Below are 17412 nucleotides of genomic sequence, written 5' to 3'. Positions count from 1 at the left end.
CATGATGATTACATAATACCGTTGTTCAACAAGTCATATGATTTAAAAAATCAATAAAAATGAGTACATTAGATAAAAGTACTATTGAGATTAGAAAAAAATTCAAATAAATGTAATTTTTTATGATTGAAAATAAGGTAAATAGATAAGCAAAGATGGATAGTGACAAGCAGTGGAGTTTGATGTACGTTCCATCCTATTTGGGACTCATCAGCTGGATGTACGTGCATTTCAGTATGCACAGTACGCATATATGCCAATTAGAGACTGACCAGTTGCAGTCCTAAACATCAATAGGAAGATTGAAACAAACAATACTAAGTGAATTTAAAGTAAATAGTTGTTCTTATCATCATCATCATCATCATCATTATCATCATCATCATCATCATTATCATCATCATCATCATCATCATCATCATCATCATCATCATCGTCATCCACGTGTTGATGTATAGTTGTGTCGGTGAGCAATATCATTATCTTTATCATCATCATCATCATCATCATCGTCATCCACGTGTTGATGTATAGTTGTGTCGGTGAGCAATATCATTATCTTTGTAGTAAATCTCAAAATGTATTCATTTCACAAAAATATAAACGAATTACTCTTAGTCGAATAAAAGTTTTCTATTGATATTTGATGACATTATTTTTAAACATGGATCTTGCTAGTTCTCAGTTGATCATCATCAAAAAAGTACAAATATCCATAAACAAATATTTACGCAAGATACTCCAGATCTGTTCATCAGAGACCATCAGCAATCAACTAGTGTGGCAGTAAACAAAGCAGTTGCCAGTTTCAGTGATAGTTAGGAAACAATGCTAGAGCTAGATATGAAACTTTACCGAAATCACCAAGCTTCATCAAAGAGCAAGCCCCAACTTGGGATATTAAAGGCAAGAAGAAGAGAGGCAAATCAAAGAATATACCGGTCTGGAAATTGGAGGTAGATATTAAGACCATGAGTACCACTTGGCAACAACTGAAAAGGAGAACCCTGGATAGAGTTTATTGGAGATTTTTAGTCGGCAGTCTATGATCCAGGAGAAGTAGCAGGCCTACATTTATTAAGTGGTATTCTCCAAGCTAAATGATTTAGTTTTAAAGCTTTCAGTGCCGTTTCAGACAATATAATCGTCCACATTCAATGAGAGCTGATGATTTTGTTGTACAGAACAACAATGTGATCTCCACCAAACGTATCCACTTTAGCTGTAAACCTCCTCTATCATTTTAATGTAGGGTGAATAGTTGAGCAAAACAGTGAACATTGACATAACTTTTCCGCTTAGGTTAGGTGATAACGACAAATAGCGATTGGATATATTCATGGTGGTAAACGTAGTGGTTTATCTACTTAAAGCAGTAATTTGATTAAATTATGCTTTTTCACTCACACTACTGGTTCCATTGCTTTGATCAAACTGTGTGAGAAGATACAGAAATCTCACTTGAACTGCATATGGTAGTTGTATAATATGACTTGAAATTGATGACAATATGTCGAATTCATTCTTTCTTTAACCAAGCCTTTTGAAGACTTCATCATGAGACTTCAGTTGAAATAGCTTAGTTATAGTTCACAATTTTAATTGTTGCCCGTTTTATCAATACGAGTGATGTAAAGAAATATGTCTCCAACCCACATTAGTTTGTCACTACACTACATAACAGATTGATCATGGGAGACGTGCTGTCATTTGCCCATTTCGTTTTTAAGGCATGGTATTTCATCTTCCTTAGTCTTCGTTTTCTCTTAATAGAACTCTACAAAGCAACTGGAGTATTGAACAGCTGGAAGAAGCAGTGAAGTAATTACTTAATAACAGATAGTCTTGACCCTCAGTCTTCTCAGAGCTCACATTTAACACAGTTAAACCTATATTCATGACATTATCTAAAGTTTAAATTGTGGACCGTTGAATTAAAACTCAGTGCCGGCGAGACTATAATTTATAGACGACGTTTGAGCGAATCTTAAGTGACCTTGAGAAATGTTAGCCAATCGGTAAACAGTCAGCATAGAGTAAAAATATATTATACAACACCAAAGAATTAGAGTAAGTACACGTCTTTTACATGGACCAAAAAATTGTCAAGGTTAGAAAAACGTTCAAAGGTTTTAAAATCGTAGCGCATAAGGTAGACGAACTCATCCATATGGCTCCATAATAGTTGGTCTCTGGAGCCATGATAAGGTCACAAAAACCCTCTCAGCCTCGACCACATAGCTTCATTATTGTTTGTATGTACTCCGGTTGTGTAAGTTTATCATTTTTATTATGGATATATCCCTACAATACTCATACCACTGAACAGCCGAAGCTTCAGTAACATCTGCGATAATTGCAGCCAATGTTACTGGTGCTTTTATCATACAGTTCGCGGCAATTGTTATAATATGCCTTAGTCTCAATCTGGATCGAGCGATAAAGGTTCCTATTCTAGCAGACGTCTTCCTCCAACATATATTACATCGAAGAACAATATCACGGCAGTCTGCACAATGTCTACAAGTCACTTAATCACCACAATCACAAATAAAGGAACTTCTTATTAGTCTCATTTGTTTTAGCCGCCTAATTGTCAAGTCTTCCCTAAATTTCTGTGTAAACCATCGTACATGAGCATCAGGTACTGAAATCGGTGCTGTGACTTTGAAATCTCTCAAACGCTTCTGATTGGCTTTTCCATAAATTATAGTCTCGCCCTCAGTGCCTTAATAGTATTACATGCATGCTACCAAAATTTGGATCTTCTATTGAGGACCTTCTATGGGGTCATCGGTCACTACTAGTGAACAGTGACAAAAAGAAAAAAATTGTTGAATCTCCTTCGGTCCTCAACGGTCGCTCAGTTATGTTCAGTTCACAACTAAAAATTACCGCCGTAATACATTACAAATACTTGTCATCTGCTTTAATTCCTAGAAGTTTCAAATCAGCATAAAATACCCCATTTGATGTTAGCTTCTGCAACATCATAGAATCATACACATACTTACTCTTGTTAAATAACTTTGTTCCATCTCTTCACGAATACGATCTAATCGATTATCATATTCTAATTTAATATCACGAATTGTTTTTTGCATTAATTGACGCCAATGTTCAACATCTTGATCATCATTAACATTATTATTCATTGAACGTAATTCTTCAATTTCTTGTTGATGTACACGACGATAAAATTCCATTTCTTCTTTTAATGTTTGCATTTCTGATTGACATGTCATACGACTAGCTGTTTCTTCATCTAAGTTCTATGAATGTAGTGAGAGAGAAAAAAACACAAAATAGATAAGATATTATAATTATGATATGGTTGACATACAAATCGGTATAATGACACATAGGTTGTATGGGAATACCAATTGCTGAAGACTTCAAGACTTAGTTGAAACATTCGTTTTCAATGATCTCCCAGATGATATCAGACCAAGATAATGAAAATCTCTAAAGAAACTTTTTGTTTACCATACAGTCTACATCACTGATAGACTTCAGTTAAACAAAAGTTGGAAATGAGAATATATCAGATAGTTGTTCTTTCTTCTAGTACTGAACTCAACTATATGCATCTACAAACCCATTGGGGATCTGATCTAGTGCCTTCAGATCTCGAACGAGAAGCTTGAACTTTAGACGACTGAATAGGCATATTATTGTTTACATTTCTTGAGTTAATTAGTTCGTGTTGTTGTTTCCGGGATTTTAACGATTATCTAAATTAGGTTAATCCATGATATAAACTGTAACATTTGACAAACTCCCTAAACCTCCTTCATACAACAGCTTTATTTATCATTAACTTTGGTCCTAAATTCAATATGGATAATATCAATTAAGTACTTAACTATTCATTTCATTTGTTTCACATTTCAGCAAATAATGACTGGTATAAGAATAGCTTTCGTGTCACACATAAATATTGGTACAAACGGGCACCAGATATATATGCGTCACACAAATCTCATTTGATTTGTGTGAGGACTGTGATACTGCCCAGGTGCCCAAACTAAAGCAAGTGGTTTAGTTAGGGGGCCACACCCCGAGCCTTTGACCTAAACGTCTGATCCACAAGGCAGTAGAGCATCGTGAGGAGATGCAGTTCCATGGTGGCTGGTGACCAACGATTGATTGATACGTCATTTGTTACCTCAGGATACTGGAGCCCATGTACACCATTGGTTTGGAATGAGGGTTTTCCAACTCTCCTAGGTGGACTCTCCGTGTCCACTAACCCAGTTAAAGCGCCAGACATTCGCTTTTCGTCTTCTCAATTTCGTAAACAACAGTAATGCTGTGAGAAGGCAGTGAGTAGGACTTGTGTGGCAGAGGCTATATACACGTAGTCATGTGAGAGCATTTGGAGAGGGAGAGCGAACTCTCCTCACTCTCGGTCGTACCAGGGCATTTGGGGGCCGTAAAGAACAACACCTATATACTACTTATGTCGAAGGTTTACACATATTTTAATTATGTATAATATTTGTGGTTTTTTGATTTGCATGTAATATCAGTGAATGAATGATGTGGTCATATGAACATTTAACTAAGATTACGATTCTATATCATCAGTTGTTCTATTATAAATTTTGAAACTGGTCTACCGGTTAACTTAAACTAAAATATAACAGTGTTATATTGTAGATTATACTGTAGTCAACACGAACACATGTGGGAACAATCTAATATATTTGTACATCACAACTACACAACATCTTAGTAAAATCTGAAAACCATACAGCAATTAAAATAAGCAAAGATGGATAGTGGCTAGCAATGGAATCTAGGACGCGCGTTTCGTCCTATTTGAGACTCGTCAACTGGATGTACTTGCATCTCAGAGTTGATAATCATTCTGGGACTCGAACCCAGTGCCGCTCGCTTCAAACGCCATCTCGTTATCCACTCACCTACTGAGTCCTGATAGCCACTTGCTTGTGCAATAGGGTGAAGTTTAAATTCACTTGATATTGTTTGTTTGAATCTTCCCATTATTGTTTAGGACTGCAATTAGTCAGTCTCTTATTGGCATATGTGCATATTGTGCGTATTGCCTCGATAAAGCCTTAGTTCAAAAGCATTATGCACATATGCCAACAAGAGACTGATCAATTGCAGTTCTTAACATCAATAGGAAGATTCAACCGAACAATACCAAGTGAATTCATACAGTAAATACTCTATTTACAAAATGTCAATCAATTGTATCAAACTTGACTGCTCATACTGAAAATTGTCAATCAATTGTCTCAGACTTCATTATTCCTTCATTTCCACACCAATCATTCTTTGTTCTCCTTTTCCTTTCTTTGATCTTCATAACCTTCTTCTGCCTCCAGGTATTTCACTGTCGATTGATGATACATACTACTTATATCTGTCGACATCAGTAGCATACATCACAATACTATATTCAATTTACTATACCCTAAATGTTTTCATATAAATAATCTCTTATTTTATGTCATTAATAGTTAAGACTAATTAGATTTTAGAAATTTTGTCCCACTAGGTTCTTGTCTAGGATAAAAAAAGCTGTCCAGGAATTCCAAGTTTTCCATGGTAGTCTGACTTTAATTGACTTATGAATTCAACTGTTGTCTGAATGACATGCAGTTGTTGATTCATCATCAATATAAATTTAACCATAAACAATAATGAAGTTGTAGAATTGTATGGCTTAACAGTTATTCACCGTGAGAGTCTATATAGTTACATACTGATTAACACTTCATGACTGTTATTTTTTGTGTATTTATTATACAACATTACAAGGTATTATTCGTTAACATTATAACTGCCATCTCATAATGGTTCACTATTACTCATCGATCATCTTGTATACTGTACATAAATGACTACTATTTTAAGAATGGACGAGACGCGCGTCAAACTGGATTCCACTGCTAGCCACTATCCATCTTTCTTTATAATGCTTATGAATTAAGGCTATATCGAGGTAATACGCACAGTATGCACATATGCCAATTAGAGACTGACCAGTTGCAGTCCTAACAAATCGATGGGAAGATTCAAACAAACAATACTAAGTTGAATCTAAACTTCACCCCATCGCACAAGCAAGTGGCTATCAGGACTCAGTGGCCGAGTGGATAACGCAATGGCGTATAAAGCGAACCGTACTGGGTACGAGTCCCAGAGTGAACATCAACTCTGAGATGCAGGTACATTCCAGCTGACGAATCCTAAATAGGATGAAATACGCGTCAAACTGGATTCCACTTCTAGCCACTATCCATCTTTGCTTATAAAGCTTATGACAATATCGAGGAAGACCTCATAGGATGCACATATGCCAATTACAGTTTTAATAACAGTGGTAAGATACAAGTCAATAACAACTTTGATTTTACAGCTAACTACTATGTAATTATCAGAAGGGGGTCTTGTGAAAATTTTAGTAATTTTCTATGGTAAATATCATGAGTCAATTGAAGCTAGATTGATTGAAGTTAAACAATAACACCATTGGATACCAGCCGACTCAGTGGTCTATCGGTTAAATGCTCACGCACGAGACTGATAGATACTGATTTCGAATTTCACGAGGCGGGATCGTGTATGCGCACTACCACTGAGGAATCCCACAATAGGACGAAATAACCGTCCAATGTTTCCAAGTTTTCCATACTATATAATTCTTCGAAATTCACAAATATAGAAGTATAAAATTAAAATAATTTTAATACTATTCTCAATTAGATTTAAGAGTTAGAAATAAAAAATACAAAAAAAAGAGAAACAATATCAGATGATGAATAAATTTGATTTCTGAAAATGACATCAGCTGTTTCTTCGGGTTTTTCTTTTTTTTAACGGTCAATGAGATTCATATTTGAAATAAACAAACAAAAAGAAAGTGTGCGTGTGTGTGTGTCTTCAAGTGTGTGTGTGTGTGTGAGAGAGTGTGCAAGTGTGTGTGTGTGTGAGCATGAGAAATAGAACAATAACGTAAAATAGATAAATGATTATATAATAAACTTTGACATATTCTATTATAATCCAAAATATAAAAGTACAATATAAAATGTAACGCATAATCATATGATTGATTGATTGATGAACGGATGAATGAATGAATTATCCAATAAAACAAAATTTCGCGCCAAAACGTTTTTTTTTTAAAAAAGGTAATGAATGACTTTTATAAAGATCTATCTTTATGATTTAAAATAATTAATCTATGCAATATAGAATAGTACTTTTAATAGATTTTTATTAGTATTAAGGTTAGTATTAGAATAAATTATTGAAGAGGTAGTTGAAATCATGAGTCAATTGAAGCTAGACCACCATGGAAAACCTGGAAGCACTGGACGACAGTCTCGTCCTATTATGGGACTCCTCAGTGGTAGTGGGCACCCACCATCCCACACTCGTGAGTTTCGAACCCAGGATTTACCGGTCTAGAGCCGGAGCCCTTAACCGATAGACCACTGAGCCTTCTAACTTCAATCAATCTACGAAGTTTGAGCAACCGTTCACCAATTGTCTTCAGTGAGTTGTTATCTCACAACAGACGTGGTTGAACTCCACTTGTCACTGCTTCTCACTAGAACTCTACGACATATATCTTGAAGTCAGTCACTAGTGAGCATATGATTATGATTCCTTGAAAAAAAACTTGGATCAGATTGGCAGGCAAAACGTTGGATTTACTTCAAATTCATTCGTTGAGGTTTTACAAATATATGTTATTCTTATTTAATGTCTTACATTAACTCAGCGCTCAAATACTGTGAAACTATTCACTCTAATTTAAACGAAAGTTTATATATAAAAGAATGATTGATGTGGAAATCAAAGAACAATGAAATCTGAGATGAATGGTTGACATTTTGATTCTCAGATTCTACTAAGATGTTCTATAATTTTTGTATTGAAATACATTCAATTGTCCTCATTTGTGTTCTCCTTCACTATATAAGCCGTCTAATACAACAATGTCATATTCAACAATTTATGATAACAATAACTGGAACTGATATTTCTCTGTTATCGCAAAAATTGACACATCAGCCTGAGAGTAGTTTCCACCTAAAAGTGGTGATCACGATTGCCTATCATGATAACTTAATCAAGTTGTGTTAGGTAAAATATTTCTTTAAGTCCTACCATGCCAGATAGTTCATTTAGGGAATTGTAAGATAAAAAGCAACAAATTTATAGTTAAAAAAAGAAATCCTGCTTCTCTTATATAGCCAGAATCTTCAACGATGCTGCCTTTACACAACAAAAGGAGGGGGTTGGGAAATCTTAATCTTTAAAATAGTACATCTGTATCTGCCCCATAAATCTTCATCATCAACTGTAAGATTTTAAGATTACGTAAATAAAACATCAAGAACTACTCTCAAAAATTCCATTTGTGATCGGTCTCAAACAGTTGTCCAGTAGTCCCTATAGTTACGTGTTCAGGTTATCAAGATCATTACTAATCGTGTTAGCTAGTCGTATTTTTCTCTTTGTCCACACTTTGAAGAAACAAGAGACGATTGCAGTGGAATTTTTCGCATTCAATATTTAATAAATATAAAACATAGTTGTAACACCTGGACTTATATAAAACTCGCTTCTTTGAAGATAATGACTGTTAAAAAACTAGGAGATTATGTTTAAATCATGCAATAAGACTTTCTTATAATCCATATATATTATTATTAGAATGGAGGTTTGTGGAGATTGTAGTATTTTTAAAGTTGAATTCAGAAGTCTATAGAAGCTAGATTACCATTTAAAACACTAACTTCATTGGATGTTAGCTCAGTGGTCTAGTGGTTAAGTGCTGTGACGCGAGACTGATAGGTCCTGGGTTTGAATCATTTTGGTGCGGGATCGTGGATGTACACTGCTGTAGAGTCCCACAATAAGACGAAACGACCTTCCAGTGCTTCCAAGTTTTCCATGATGGTCTATCTTCAATTGACTAATGATTCCAACTATTAAAATAACTATAATATTCACAAAAACCATACTGATAAAAATTTACTTATCTGTTTTTAAATCTTTAACTTACTTTATGCAATTGACTATTAGCTTGTTTTTGTTGTTCAGCTGTTGTACGCCATCGATGTACTTCTTCTTCGGCTTGTTTAATATGACGTTCTAATTGAAGTTTATCAGCATCTTTAATACTAGATTCTTTTAAAGCATCATCAAGTTGTTTTGCTAAACGTTGATTATTTTGATTTAATTGATTAATTCTATATATGAACAAATAGTATAAAATATTAAGTAGTATATATGAAATATACTACTGTTTTAAGATATTAGATGCTTAGAGGTGATCGACAAGAAACACTTAAAGGATCATTCTACTATTCGCTAAACAAACCGGTCAACTAACTAAGAGCTATTGTAAGCTTTCAGCATAATTCTCATTATGAATAAGAATCAAAAAGCTTATGAAAATATTGCCTGATTTTTGTTGTGTTTAAAGTGGAAAACGGAACTTTTCACTAACATTATTAAGTCAAAACTAGTAATACTGTAATGGACAAGAACACGAGTGGGGAAAATCGAATGTAACTAAACACAAATTACAGATTGTCTCACTAAAATCTGACAACTATACAGTAAACACTTAGTATTGTATGTTTGAATCTTCCCATTGATATTTTTAGGACTGCAACTGGTCAGTGGATAACACGATGGTGTTTGAAGCGAACACTACTGGGTTCGAGACCCAGAGTGAACATCAACTCTGAAATGCAGGTACATTCAGCTGACGAGTCCCAAATAGGACGAAACGCGCGTCTTGGATTCTACTGCTAGTCACTATCCATCTTTGCTTACCATACAGTAAACAGTTCATTTGTCTCAATCTTAACTGCTCCTTCTGCAAATATCAGTCCGTCTTCTCTGATTTCATTATTCATACATTTTCCTACCAATTGCGCTTCATTCCTGTTCGTTTCTTGTCAATCTTCTGCCAGAGTACATTATATGCTTGACCCTCACCATATACTACTTATGTGGATATAAGTAGACCACACCATAATACTAACAACAGTATTTGTAAGGGGACATGAAGAAACAAAATAAACATCAATAAGTCATTTTTTGGTATTATTCGCCACAAAAATCGATTCCATATAACGAATATTAACCAAATTACCCATAGATTGTATACAATTATCAAGAGAATTGTTATATCCCTATAAGAATAATGAATGGTAACTTTGAGATCTATTTATGAACCAATACTATGCATATATTTCTTATCATATAATTGTTAACTAACTAAACTATTCATATTCATGTTCCCGTTATCATGAGCTTTATTCTGAACCATAGACTATTATTATACGATCTACCATTCTTGAGTTATCCCTAGTCTATCATTTACTATCTCCCCTATTCACAGCCACATTTGGCTGCAACTTGTACAAATGTTATTTCTTATTTTATGGTACTATGTGGTCTGTTTGTTTACTATATAAACTCACTATGTTTGAAATATAACGATTCATTCCTACCGCAGAGGCTGTTCTGGACTTAAGTGGCTGAGCTAAGCAGATAGCATGACCAATATATAATCTAGACTGCTCGTACAGGTTTCGTGTGTCACTGGTCCGATCAATAATTCACTGCTCGCTAATTGGCGGTATTATCACGTTATAGATTACACAGGGTATCCACTAGGCCACAAGATCTACCAAGAATTGATTCAACTATTTGAGCTGAATGAAAAAAACTAAAACTGTCCCTTTGAATTACATTAATGAAACTATCAAAATCAAGTATGATAAATCATAGACAATATGAGTAAATATTGAACTGTATATGTACACAACTGCCTTATAATAATAATAATAATAATAACTATTACTATTATTATTGGTATTATAATGGCTCCCTAAAAAGGTAGTTCATGTAAAACACAAGGAATGATCAAGTAACTATATGATACACACACCCCCCACAAATACACAACATCTTAGTAAAATCTGAAAACCATACAGTAAATATTCACTTGTTGATGTTTACTTGTATCTTCCCATTGTTATTTAGGATTGCAATTGATCAGTCTTTTGTTGACATATGTGCATCCTGTGCGGATTGCCTCGATGTTGCCTGAAGTCATAAGCTTTATAAGCAAAGATGGATAGTATGGATAGCAATCCCGAAATAGGACGAAACACGCATCCTGGATTCCTTTGCTAGCCACCATTCATCTTTGCTTACATACAGTAAATAGTTCATTTGAAAAAATATCAATCCATAATATCAAACTTGACTGTTCCTACTGCAAAATGTCAACCAATTATCTCAGACATTATTGTTCTTTCATTCTCACACCAATTATTCTCTGTTCTTCTCCTCTTTTCTTCGATCTTCTTAACCTTCTGCCTTCAGGTACTTCATTTTTGATTGATGATAAATATTGTGATGTGGGTTATTTACATCCATATAAGTAGTATATAATCATGATCAGACAGAGAATGTATTTCACTAGAAGATCGATAACGAAATAACGGAAACGGAACGCAATTGGTGTGAAAATACATGAACAATAATAATCGGAGACCATAGACTGATATTTTCAGAAGGAACAGTCAAGATTGAGACAATTGATTGATAGTTTACAAACTAACTATTTACTACTGTATGTTTATCAGATTTTAGTGAGATAGTCTGTATATTTCGTGTCAAAGTACATTCCATTGTGATAAGATGGTGGTTGGATGTAGTCAACAGGAAACCTTGGACCCGGATTTTTCGTGCTACTTGGCACTCTTCAGCAAGGTGTACCTGTATTCTTTGGGGAACTGGTGCTCCTTGACGGATTCAATCCCGTATCTATTGTCCCCACTCATATTCTTCTTCACTACAATACTACTTATATCTCTCAATATCAATAGCATATACCATAATACAATAAAAACAAAATTAAAAACAACTACCATACTTACTGATCTTGTTTATTTCTTATAGTTTGTTGTAAATGTGCTATTTTAGCTAAACTATCCGCTTTTTCACGTTCACATTCATCAACTAAATGTCTTAATTGTTTTAATTCTGTATTATACATTGAACGAATTTTTTCAGTTTCTTTAGATAATCGATTAATTGATCCATTATCATTCATTAATTTTTTATTTTGTTCTGATAAAATACGCATCTAAAAAAATTTTTTGGGAAAAAAATTATGATAATAACTTAGTAACTAAGTACATGTTTATGCTACTCACTGCGATGAGTTACATATTATTTATATGATCCTACTTAACTGCTCAACATTCACTGGCTGGATACTATCAGCAACAGCGTTTTATAGGAGAGGACAAACCAGCTTCTCTAGCTGAAGAGGAAATTAGGAAAAGACGTTGGAAGTGGATCGGACATACATTGAGGAAATCATCAAACTGCATCATGAGGCAATCGCTAACTGGAAATCCGGAAGGGAAGCGGAAAAGAGGAAGACCGAAAAACACATTACGTCGGGAAATAGAAGCAGATATGGAAAGGATGAATGTTAAGTGGGAAGAACTGGAAAGGATTGCTCAGGACAGGGTTGGATGGAGAATGCTGGTGAGCGGCCTATGCTCCTCCACGAGGATTAACAGGCGTAAGTAAGTTAGTAACGCAATCGCGTTATCCACTCACCTACTGAGTCTTGATAGACACTTGCTTATGCAATGGGGTGAAGTTTAAATTCACTTAGTATTGTTTGTTTGAGATGCAGGTACATCCAACTGACGAGTCCCAAATAGGACGAAACGAGCATCGAACTGGATTTCACAGCTAGCTACTATCCATCTTTGCTTATAATGCTTGTGAATTAAAACAATATCGAGGCAATCCGCACAGGATGGACCTATGCTAATAAGAGACTGACCAGTTGTAGTCCTAAACATCAATAGGAAGATTCAAACAAACAATATTAAGTGAATTCAAATGATTCAGTCGTATTTACTCCTTTTATTATATCTTATGTCCAAAAGTTGTACTCATTGTAGTAAATATACCAATGTGATCTGTATTATACCAAACTTATCAATTCAACTTAAATGTCACCGATTCATTCATTTACTTTTCTAAGCATCAACATTTAGCTTAATTTATGAATTTTACTCAACATATGTACGAAATAAAGTTAAAGGTTGTCAGCAAAAAGCACTGTCAGGAAGCCCGCCTTAAATTTTGTGGGAATCGACGCTCCCAGTACGGTTTGAATCCTCACCACAGAGATTTACAGTCACAGACTTTACAACTAAGCTATTTCGTCCATAGGTAATCTTCTTCAGGACTTCAATATTTATAACTGATTGATCCCTAAGTCATAATCAGCATCTTTTTTATCTAATTTTTTTTAGTGTTGATCGAATTCTACTAACCAAGTTGTTAAAGTTCTCTTTAATTACTCAATACATCGACAAACTATACACATATAGACTAGTAGTAACATTGAAAATTGAATCATAGAATTCGATCAACACTAAAAAAAAGGGTAGAGAAACATGATCTCAATCATCAATAATCATTCATCAATTAAGTATCAAATTAACAGTTTACTTAAGTAACAATTTACCTATTCTAATTGAGTTAGTTAGTTACTTAGTGAATTCATAAAACTATTTAAAAAATCTTTTTTGGTAAAAAACTTTAAATGAATATAAACGATTTGATTTTATGTGATATCATAATGTCCGTTAACGGGATTAGCTATTCATTGTTTCTTAGTTTTACAATTATTATCTAGCTATGAGATTGTAATTTATCACACATTCAGTCAGTCACAACGTAGAACTTTATACGTACATACATCAGTTCAAGTTGACATACCACATGACCACCGAGGTAAAATTATCGATTCAAATCCCATAGTCGTAGAAACAGTAAGAGTATAAGCAGTAATGTGAAAGATTGGGTTTGAAGATATTATTCAAGGAGTATAATCCAGTGAAATAAATTTGAAAAGAGAAAAAAGGGATATGAAGAATTCAGAAGATTAGAATTTGGAAGAACACAAACAGTAGATACACCTTCGACATTGCAAACGATTTTAAGCCATGTCATTCAAAGTCTCTAAGCATTGGTTACGTATATAGCCTCTTCCAGGGAAGTCCTACTCACTGCCTTCTCGTGACATTACTGGTTTACGAAATTCAGAGGACAAAAAGCGAATGTCAGTCACTTCAACAGCGTTGGTGGACACTGAAGGTCCAACTTGGGGAATTGGAAAACCCACATTCCAAACCAATGGTGCACATGGGCTTCAGCATCCTAAGGGAACAAATGGCGAATGAATCAACCGTTGGTCACCGACTACCGTGGGACTGCATCTCTTCACGATGCTCCACTGCCTTGTGGATTAGATCTTTAGATCAAAGGCTCCGGGTGTGTCCACCTAAGAAAACAACCTGGGCAGTATCTCAGCCATCACACAAATCAAATGAGATTTGTGCGGCGCATATGTATCTGGTGCCACTTTGTACCAATATTTATGTGTTCAAATAAATAAATAACCATCGGTTGCAATCATCTCGTGGATCCCAACCAGGTAGTCTACACCTACCAGTATGGCTCAGTCCACTTGTCACTGACTTCATGGATTTGTGCCACGTTTTGGTCTGGTCTCCCTTAGCTTTCTTCCAAGCTACTCCTACAACATAAAACATCACACATCGAGGAAGTCAGTGGTTGGGCATACGTAACACGTATCCGAGCCATCTCAACTGATGAAGTTTCAATACTTCATCAATCCATCTACTATCCTTACCTAGTACTCGTTTCCTAACGACCGCATTACTTACTCGGTGATCCCAGGATATATGAGCAATGCTTCGACAACACTAATGATCGAATACTAGTAGTCTACCAATATCCTCTACCCTTACCCGCCATGTTTCACTGTCATAAAGCAAATTTGTCACACATTCTACTGATTGCTGATAAATCATTTATTTTAAAATACTGTTAATTATAGTCTATAAAACTCGTTTATTATCAATAAATTGGAATCTGGGTATGAACAGAAAATCGTGTCTCTGTGTGTGTGATACATCAATGTAAACATCAATCTGTCGCATTCAAAAAAGAGAACAAAGTTACCACTGATTTCAACATTAAAGAATACGTTACATTAAAATACTCAAAATGATGAAATTCAATATAGTTATAAATAAATCTACTAATTATTGTTTTATTAAGTGAATTATCAATTCGATCGACTAGTGAATTCAACTTTGAAAATACTACAATCTCTACAAATTCTCATTGTGATATTAGTCATGTGCTCATTAGTGACTAGCTTCAAGATGGATTTTCTTGAAGTTCTAGTGAGAAGCTATGACCAGTGGAGTTCAGTCTGTGTCGAGTTTGAGATATTTATTCACCTTAGACAATGGATGGAGGGTTGCACAAGGCTATAAACCTATTAAAGTTAGACTTTAACACCACTGTATGTCAGCTCAGTAGTCTATGAGGTTAAGCCTTCGCACGAGAAATTAGGGTTCCTGCGTTCGAGTCCCTTTGGTGAGGGATCGTGGATTCGCAGTGCTGAGGGATCCCATTCTAGAACGAGACGGCCGTCCAGTGCTTCACATTTTCAATAGTAATCTAACTTTGAACGACTCACGAATTCAACTTTAAAAATACTACAATCTCCAAAAACGCCTATAATGACTTAGCAATTAGCAAAATATAATATTGATCTATGATAGATTTCAATTGGGAAATTCTATTTTCTGACAAAGATCGAAAATAAAAAGTATTTTAAAAATTGACTTTCTATGAAAAACATAATCACGGTAGGAAAAATCATTCAAACGAAAACAATATATATCATTCAAACGAAAACAATATATATATATATATATTTCATGTAGTATTCACCTCATAATACTTAACACTGAATACAACATACTGTGGTGTGGTCTACTTATATTCATATAAGTAGCATATGTTGATGGTCAGACATAGAATGTAGTTTTGGCAGAATATCGATAAGGAACGAACAGGAATGAAGCGCAATCGGTATGAAAATGCATAAACAATGAAATCAGAGAAGATGGATTGATGATATTTACAGAAGGAACAGTTAAGATTGAGACAATGGATTGAAAGTTTACAAATTAACTGTTTACTACTGTATGGTTATCAGATCTTAGTAGGATAGTTTGTAATGTGTGTTTAAATGCATTTGATTGCCCCCACTTGTGTTCTTGTTCACTACAATACCACGTCCTAGTCAGTTTATGCATAGATTATATTTTGTTACCTAACTCGCAAACTGATTGATAATGAGGAATAACATTTAGCAATAATTGTCATCCAGTAATTAAGTCATGTATTTCCCTCATCTACTATTCTGTTATACACTGAAAATTAATCAGTGGTTATTGAAATTCATAAACTCAACTAAACAATTGTAAGTAAAGATGGATAGTGGCTAGCAGTGCAATCCAGTTTGACGCGCGTTTCATCCTATTTGGGACTCGTCAGTTGGATGTGCCTGTATATCAGATTTGTTGATATTCACTCTGGGACTCGAACCCAGTACGTTTCGCTTCAAACGCCATCGTGTTATCCACTCGGTCACTGATTCCTGATAGCCACTTGCTTGTGCAATGGGATGAAGTTTAAATTTACTTAGTATTGTTTGTTTGAATCTTCCCATTGATGTTTAGGACTGCAACTGGTCAGTCTCTAATTGATATGTGTGCATACTGTGCGTATTGCTTCGATATAGCCTTAATTCACAAGCATTGTAAACAAATGTTTCTTTTGAAAAAATGTCATTTCATTAGATAACTTATAGTGTAGATTATTTGATGTAATATTGTAGTCTGTTTCATCAGTGACTACTACTTTTTAACTATCGCACCATTGGCCTTTCGACCAGGCACATATACCAATTATCTGAACCTGCGGTTCCTTTCGTACTAAACAGGATTACCATAGCAACGGCCAGATTGTACTTCATTGATGTACTCATTAGTAGGGTAAAACTAACCTGTCTCACGACGGTCTAAACATAGCTCACGTTCCCTATTAGTGGGTGAACAATCCAACGCTTGATGAATTCTGCTTCACAATGATAGTCAGAGTCGACATGGTGGAGAAGATTTGTAGCTCAAGTGGGTGATTTTGATGTGGGTTTGTTCTCTGAGCTGTGCACCTGTGCACAGGACAAGCTGTGAATCACATGTGGAAAAATTCAAACACTTCACTTCTACCCGAAGTTTATGCTGATGATGTCGTTCAGAAGGACGATGAAAGCTCCACGACCAAACCATCCAGCTCAGAGAACAAACCCACATCAAAAGAAAAAAGAGTCGACATCGAAGGATCAAAAAGTGACATCGCTATGAACGCTTGGCTGCTACAAGCCATTTCTGAACAATCGTTCTAACAAAAAATTATTAT

The 17412-nt window shown here is 35.0% G+C and overlaps 1 protein-coding gene across 1 annotated transcript in view; it reads right to left on the bottom strand.

Moving 5' to 3' along the window:
- Smp_170930 (putative intermediate filament proteins) overlaps positions 1 to 17412 on the bottom strand; it is a gene marked incomplete at both ends in the record, with an annotated part of 52827 nt that overhangs the window by 20459 nt on the left and 14956 nt on the right. Inside the window, 3 exons of the mRNA XM_018795319.1 lie at positions 3015 to 3272; positions 9056 to 9242; positions 11955 to 12163. Of these exons, the coding sequence (XP_018649644.1) occupies positions 3015 to 3272; positions 9056 to 9242; positions 11955 to 12163 (654 nt within the window). The remainder of the gene's footprint in view (positions 1 to 3014; positions 3273 to 9055; positions 9243 to 11954; positions 12164 to 17412) is intronic.

The sequence above is a fragment of the Schistosoma mansoni genome, chromosome 2, assembly GCF_000237925.1.
Source record: "Schistosoma mansoni strain Puerto Rico chromosome 2, complete genome".
Lineage (NCBI taxonomy): Eukaryota > Metazoa > Platyhelminthes > Trematoda > Strigeidida > Schistosomatidae > Schistosoma > Schistosoma mansoni.
The sequence above is the reverse complement of the archived record's forward strand: the minus strand, read 5'-3'. Positions and strand labels throughout refer to the sequence as shown.